The 7,864-nt window shown below is 40.6% G+C and overlaps 1 protein-coding gene across 1 annotated transcript in view; it reads right to left on the bottom strand.

Moving 5' to 3' along the window:
• Nucleotides 1-7,864, bottom strand: part of ripk3 (receptor-interacting serine-threonine kinase 3) — a 13,853-nt gene continuing 5,989 nt past the window's right edge. The window contains exons 6-14 of the mRNA XM_036146080.1: nucleotides 7,281-7,429; nucleotides 6,839-6,888; nucleotides 5,728-5,889; nucleotides 4,778-4,860; nucleotides 4,639-4,699; nucleotides 4,424-4,491; nucleotides 3,703-3,754; nucleotides 3,405-3,601; nucleotides 1-1,177 (exon numbers count right to left, since the gene is read on the bottom strand). Coding sequence (XP_036001973.1) covers nucleotides 986-1,177; nucleotides 3,405-3,601; nucleotides 3,703-3,754; nucleotides 4,424-4,491; nucleotides 4,639-4,699; nucleotides 4,778-4,860; nucleotides 5,728-5,889; nucleotides 6,839-6,888; nucleotides 7,281-7,429 — 1,014 coding nt within the window. The 3' untranslated portion in view covers nucleotides 1-985. The remainder of the gene's footprint in view (nucleotides 1,178-3,404; nucleotides 3,602-3,702; nucleotides 3,755-4,423; nucleotides 4,492-4,638; nucleotides 4,700-4,777; nucleotides 4,861-5,727; nucleotides 5,890-6,838; nucleotides 6,889-7,280; nucleotides 7,430-7,864) is intronic.

Here is a 7,864-nt window from a genome sequence, read left to right as displayed (position 1 = left end):
GCCATATTGGATTGTGTGACAGTAGTTGGTGACCCACCTCTGTGGGTTTTTCTGAAAAAAAAAAAAAAAGCTTGACTTTCTACATGACACGGAACGTATCACAGGTCCTCCACACAACAACAAACTCACACCAAATCCATTTTCTTCCGCAACTTAGAAAAGAAAATCCCAAAACTTTAGGAGAGAACATGCTTTTTGACGAACATTACCATAAAAAAAAAGTGACGCACCCTTGCTGCAACACTTCATTGAAGCTGCAGCACTCTTCTCATAAGTAAAATACATAAATCCAACATGCCATGTAATGCATATTATTCAAAAAATTCACGGCAGTTTTTATTACTGTTTCACAAACATTTGTTATAGGAACCGTGTCCTGCAGTTCCCAAGGACACCTGTAAAAAAAAAATAAAGCAATACAATGCAATGCAGACCCAACTGTAGCACATTTAAATATTTCTATGAACAATATCTTTTAAACATTCCGTTGCATGAGTAGAAGATTACCACACAAAATTATTCCTTCCTGCAGGATTAACGACTTGTTAAAAAGAGATTTTTTTCTTCTTCACATTTCTTAAAAACGCATTTCTGAAAAGCTTCAAAGCAGACCTCTTGTCATCATCGTCAGCCGGTAGTGAGACCGAGTCCTGGCATTTTAAGGCATGTTGGCACTCTGACTGTAGATATTTTCTGACCACAGTTGGTGTAAAAGAAAAAAAGAAAAGAAAAGAAAAATCAGCAGTCTTGGCTGTATTTAAGAGGCTGACTGTGCAAAAAGCTGGCCGGGGTTTTTTTTGCTCGGTGGTAAAACATACTCCAGACAAAAGCTGACTAAAAGCTACAAAGAAAGGCTGATTTAATTCCATTCGTGCAATAAATAATTAACATTAAAAAAACAAAATAAAAACCACAAACAAAACCTGTTTTATTTCAAAAGGGAACCTTAAAATAGTTCTGGACAGTGGGAATGAAATGGGCCGACTCAGCGCTGCGGGGAGCTGACGGTGGACGGCGCCGTCGGGTGCCTCTTCCTCTCGGAGGAGCCAGCAGGGAGGACGTACAAGGTGTTGTTGTTCCCAACCTGGATCCCAGTCACATTGGAGCACTGAATGTGGACGGTCCGAGGTAGAGACGAGGGCTGGCAGGGGAAGGTCTCAGGGCTGGAAAACTGACGCTGCAGAGAATAAAAAAACCCCAGAAATTTCAGGTTTGACCAGACATGCTCAAACGTCTGAAGCTGACTTGAAATCAAAGTCTTCTCTTTGAGGTCTGTGGTGGGAAAAGTGACCTTTAGGCTTTCTTCTCTGTTACTTCTGCTCACTGAAGGCAGTCTAGAATAATGCAGCCTTATCTTAATATAAGATCTACTGCTGCAGCAAACAACTCAGCAAAAGTTAAACATCTTTACAAAAAGCACGTGGCTACTTTTCTTCATAACTGAGGGATTCTTTTTTTTCTACTCCTGAGCTCCATGTGAGCTGGCAGCTCGTGACAGTGGCTCTGTTTTACTACTATGTTTATTCTTAGTTATATATACCCTCCCCACATTTAAACAATATGTTAGCTGCAAAACTAGAGACGGCTCATCCCACTCAGTGGAGTGGGATGAGCCGTGTGATCCTCATGGGGAGGACTTGGATCAATAACAGAATACATCTAAGACTACATCAACTCCATTGTTCCTCTTCTGAAAGCTGAGGTGCTTCTCCAACAGCACGCTCTAGGTCAGGGGTGTCAAACATACGGCCCGCGGGCCGGATCCGGCCCGCCGAACAATTTAGTCCAGCCCTGTGGCTAAATGCATTATCATTTCAGTGTCCTGTCTGGCAATGTGGCAATAAGATGCCACAAAGAGCTCATCAGATTTGACTTTCACAAGTGGACAAGATAAAAGGAAGAGAATGATAAAACAATTATTGAAAAAAACATGTACTTCCTTTAATTGAAAATGTGCAGTTCCTATATTGTCCACGAGGGGCGCTGTGTTTTAATTAACAGATTAAGCTTCAGGTGTGGAAAAATTCAAATCATTTCTTAATTTTTATCTGTTTGATGTATTTTATCATGCAGGACAGTGTTTTTAAGTTCCAAAAAATGTGAATAAATGTTTTTCAACATTGTATAATCACTGTGATTAGTTCTTATGCATAATGCACAAGTAAATGTTTAACTGAGTAAAAGTATTGTTGAAATTGCACATACTTTTCTTAAAAACGCTGAGATTATTCATAATATATTGTGTAAAAGTGAAATTAACTTAATATAAAAATCAACAACAAGTCCACATTTATTAGTTCTATTTAATCTCGCAATGAGTTAACTCGTGTGGCCCTCATGAGATCACATTAAGCTGTATGCGGCCCCTCAACCAAAATGAGTTTGACACCCCTGCTCTAGGTAAACCCAGAGATCATATCTTTGCTGAGGGAGAAGAAAAGGGCTTTCTGGTCAGGAGATAAAGAAGAGCTGTGAGATGTGCAGAAAAGGAGAAGGAAAGACAGCTACAGGAGGAAAACTGAGGTGGAGCTGCAGGACAACAGCATCAGTGATGTCTGGAAAAGCCTAAAAACTAAAATCTCAGGTCACAAACAGAACGTCCAGGCTGTACATGACTGAGAACGAGCTGAGCCAGCACTTCCTGTTTATTTTGGTTTCATGTCAGAAACAGGGCAGTGTGGTCCAGCAGCTACTCTGTCCTCCCGGTAGAGACGGCTGGATTGTTCGCCTTGGACGACTTTAATCTTAAACACCGGGCCTTTAGGTATGACCGAGAACTTTCTGCTTCCTCTCGGTGCTCATCTTCAGCCGTAGTCGATGTGTATTTGTTAGATTACTAGATCTGGATCGCTGCCATTGCTTGCAGTATTTTCCTTTTGTTTCTCGTTTTATTTGATTCACTCGGTAAGTGATGTGACTTCAAATGTAACTGAGTAAAATCCTTAAATCACATTATACTCACATACAAGTAAAGGTTAAGCGTTGGTAAACTACTTTTAGACAGTAGTACACAATCTGTAATGATTTACAGTTTTAATGATAGTAATGTGAGACAATATAACTAGTTATCCCTGCCAGAAAACAAAACTTAGCCAGGGACTGTCTGAGTTAGTGGTCATGATCGCCACCTGCTGGCACAGCATTGGTATTGAAGCATTTTGTTATTCTTGATGAAATTCAACTGATATTATGTTTTCAAAACTGGAGGAGACATTGTCAACTCAATAAAATATGCAGAGTTGTGCAGCCAGAGCTTTAGCAGTTCATGGATTCAGTATTGCCAACATGGCTGACTCCCAGTCTGAATTTACAGGCCTGGCCTCTATAACAGTGGGAAACGTTGTAATCAACTCAACCTCTCGAGAAATCTGTGTTTTGCTTGGTGTCGAGGACAAGACGCTGACCTGGTATTGTTTTAAAAGCTGTTGCTTTAAATCCAGCTGAGAGCGATTTGCTGTTTTGACGTGCGTTGGCCCCCACGATAAAGGAGCTTGGTGGGACGCCTGAATGGGTTCTACAGAGGACAACTTCACTTTCTGGTTCGTTGCTGGGCCGGCCAGGTCAACATCGCACAGGTTTGTTGCCCATCCAGGGGATGCATCTGGGGAAAAAAAAGGAAAAAAATCTCATGTGAAGCCGTAACAGATGAATTATTCTGAATTACTGACCGAATGTTTTCCCGATCATTCGTGTGTTTCTTACCATTGACTGTTGCGTTGTCTCTCTGATTTCCTGCCCCATCACCAGCCCTTTCCTAAAATATAAAAAGATAAAGTTGTATTATTGGTTTATGCTACACAAAACGTGGTTTGACATAAAAACAAATGCGGTAAGTGTTGATTACAAGCAAGTTAACCACTCCATGGGTCTAAAGTAAATAAGTATTACCACAGAGAACAGGCAGAAGTAGACATTGGTACAGTTTTGTGAAATCAGATCAGTAGATCAAAACACTGATGTCAAATAAATATTATCTCTTTCATACAAAATCCTCTTTGTTTTTCAGTAAATTCCAAAATGACTCATGGCCATGATTTTATTTAAATCACATTTTTTTTCTTTTGAAGGATGTTATAATAGCTTTTACATCTACTCTACTGTTCGCCACTCTTTCCTGTGAAAATCCCCACCGAGTGAAGAAGGAAGCGATGTCGACAAAAAGCAGCAGTGTAGCAACACCACAGGACTGACCGAGTTGTTGCAACCGAAGAAAAATATCCCCGACTTCACTTTGCGTCACAGTGTTTTTTTTCCCCCCTCTTCGTTTTCTCTGCTCCTCCTCGTAAACATATCAATGTCACGGTGATTTTGAACAGTTTTTTCTTTTTTCTTTTTTTCGTAAACCCATCTTGGATTTGACACTGGGTCACTTAAAATGGAAGGCTTGCGTTTTGTCACTCCAACAAACTTTTTTCAATCCTACCTGAACCGGTGGCGGTCCTGTCGGCACACTGTCACAATGGTTTGCAGCTTGAAATCTCGGGGCCTCCGCTACACAAAAACAAGACAAAATAATTCATCTCTGTTGCTACTTTACTCTCACCTTCATAAAATGAACAAATGACATGGATGGATGGATGGATGGATTGGATGGATGGATGGGAGGGAGGGATTGTTTAATGATGAAATCAGGCTGACCTGAAGTCTCAGTAATGGAGAGCCTGGTTATCTCCTCTGTGATTTGTTCTTCCTGCTGGTCCTTGAATGAGGAAGAGAAAGACTGAGTCAGACTGGGGCAAAATGTGAGGATCAAAATAACGCCGTTACTGCTCCTCACCAGCTTCTTCAGGACCTGGTGGACGGCGTCATAAACTGTGTGTTTGTGCATCTTGTGCAGTTCTTCTGTCACAGTTGCGCACACTGCAAAAAGAAACCCAAGTTGTCTCAGATCCAACAATTGCACACCCAGCCCCCCCCCCCCCCCCCCCCAAAAAAAGCCCTTCTATTAAAGTTTCATACTCGAACTAATCCATTTGATCTCGCTGGTTAACTTTGGCCTCTTTCTGGACAGATGTTTCATTCAATTAACTACCAATGGCACACTTTGTTAATGTTTAATGTCCATTATGATGCGTCTATTAAAATCACCTACACGGCATAAGAGCAATGTCAGCTACACAAAACATCTATGGCATTCACGGATTCAACGTACTGCCATTGCTTTACATGTAGGGCTGGACGATAATTCAATAACAATATATATCGATCGACAGACATATATCGATGATAGGGAAAAAAAAGTTAATAAAAAGTTCAATAGAATAACAGTTTTCCTTCCTTTTGCATTTTAGCCATGTTACATATATTACAGTCACTACAACCTCCCAACCAATCACAAACGCAGACCTAGGAACTCTCCGTCAACAAGCTCCGCCCCCTTCAAAGAGTTCAGAGAGCCTGTGTTCTTTTTTTCTTGTTTAAAAACTTGCAGTTTTGCTAAAAAGTTGGTTAAAGAAAGGGCTGAGTTGGAATTCAGTGTTTGCGTGTTATTTATTTATAAATAGGTCTCTAAGCAACAGCATAAAATGGCCAGGGCTGCACTTAAAATTTATGTTTTGAGAATTATAGATATCAATCAATATGACTTCTGTTTTATTGATGTTGATATGTCATCCAGCCCTATTTATATGTAATACAAAATATTCAACCAGGACATTGATTCATTTGTGTTAATCGGGTTTCTTATTTCATCCAATTGTTTAAGATTGGCGTTCCACTTGTACTTACTGCGGGAGGGAGGCCTCTGACCGGGCTTTGGGTGCCAACATTTCTGCATGAGGTCGATGAGTGTCGTCAGTCCTGCCACTCCCGGAGCCTGATTCCTGATCTCGTCCAGAGACGGGCGGTCTCCCTGCGGGATGCGGAGTCGCACGATGGGGGACCTGGCATCTGCAGGAACAGTAAGAGATTACAGTCAAAGGTTTGTTAACTTTAAAAAAACAAAAAAAACACTCTGTGGTAAACCTAATGTTTTAAAAATCTGTGTGTATGCACTCAGCCTGTCTGTTAGATGAAAACAGAGTAGAGGATAGATAATGGTAAACACAGAATGTCAACGTCGATTGCGCATAAAGGAAATGCCTTTTAGAGACGGAAAAAAAAACTGTAGCGAAAGATTTTCTTTTTTTCATTTTTAAATGAGTTCAAATTCGGTCCGTATTTTAATTTTTTATATTGAAGATCGAGACCACTTTCGCAGGGATTACCAGGTCAAAAAAAAAAAGGTAGCAGGCACATGTTGCCATGGACAAAAAAACGCGCAGACAAGAATAAAAACATATAATGTGAACCCTTTGACAAATTAAAATCCGGCAGTTCTTATTACAGTAACGGCGTAAATAGGCAACAATTTAAGACTTGAAACAGAAGCACTGTCCACAGGATTTCCATCGTCGGTTTCTCAAGCTAGAATGGAGGTGTACTACGGTTTCAACAGTTTCAGTTCAGATCGGATGGCGTTTCAAGGAAAAGGAGCAGAGAAACTGAAAGCTTTCTTTCACCCTTTCAGTTCAAAGCACAAAATGTCAGCCCAGCGTAAGATGTAACAGTTTTCAGTCCTCTGAAGAAAAGTACATAAATAAGCTGGAACCAAAGTAAAAAAAAAAAGCTTCATATGTAGGGCTAAAAGGTTAAAACTGTTTATTAAATTAAAAACTCAAAGTTACTAAACGTTATCCTTACAGATGAGAAAAGGCAAAAGTTTCTCAAACATTTTTCCAAACCCAAGTTTGGAAAATCATAAAAGCAAATGTCCATTGTTGTTCCAGGCCTTCTAGGACTAAAAGGGAACTCTGACAAAAAAAACATGAGTCAGCACTTTAACAAGTCAGCGACTTACTTGCGTAGGGTTGTTTCCCTGTGACGATGGACCACAGCAGTATGCCGTAGCTGGAAAAGGAAGAGCGGAGAGTTACAAATTACTGCTGCTGCCACTCTCCTTCTAGTAGAGTTAGTAACATTATAACCAGAAATGGAGAGAATGGAGCCCAGAGGTGGTTGTCCACCCATTTTACCAAAAGAGGAAATCACATGAGTGCTTTAATTCAATGCAGTAAATGAGCTTATCCGTCACGTTTCCTCATATTTTTCACTTCCTACCAGGACTGAACGCAGATTCAGCATACACGTGCGGCATTGCGCTGGCAGATTTTATGCTTTGTCCGTATTATTTCCTTTTGAATAAATAAAACTGACTGTTGACTGTTTAACTGTGCAACACTAAGTAAGAGTAACATTTTCACTCATTCATAGAGATTAAGGCTGCTCCAGTGCTTTTCTACCTGTAGATATCAGAGGCCCGTGTGGGATCGTATGAAATTTCAAACGCCTCTGGAGGCATGTAGCTGAAAGTCCCCCCTTCGTCTGTGTTGTTCTTCTTAGAAGCTCGTGAGACGCTGTTGGAGAACCTGGCGAGACCGAAATCTGTGAGCTAGAGATGAGGAGGGCAGGGGCAAGAAAACCAGGATGGGGTAGAGAAGATATTAGTGCAATCATGTCATAATATTTAGACTTTAATATTTTTCATTATGGCACATAACAAATTTATTTAAAGGGGTGTTTTTGTTGGTAGAATTACGGATAGGTTTGTAAAAAAAATTATTGAAAAGCAACGACAACAACCCAGGACAGTGACGGGTGGGTGACTGATTTGTATCTGGCTTAGAATGTGCCTGGGAGGATAGGCCTCCATGTCCTTTAAACCAGCAGTGCACCAACTACAGGTTGCTCAACTGACAGCCGCCAGAATTGACAAAGACTCCTTTGATACGTGTTGAAACATTTTCAGAAAGAACTAAGTGAAAGTCCAGTTGCCTCCAATTTAAGCCTGTTTGCTGTTAGAGTTCACAAAACCAATTTCTTCCGA

This window comes from Fundulus heteroclitus, chromosome 14, assembly GCF_011125445.2.
Source record: "Fundulus heteroclitus isolate FHET01 chromosome 14, MU-UCD_Fhet_4.1, whole genome shotgun sequence".
Lineage (NCBI taxonomy): Eukaryota > Metazoa > Chordata > Actinopteri > Cyprinodontiformes > Fundulidae > Fundulus > Fundulus heteroclitus.
This window is presented reverse-complemented; position numbering and strand designations above follow the sequence as displayed.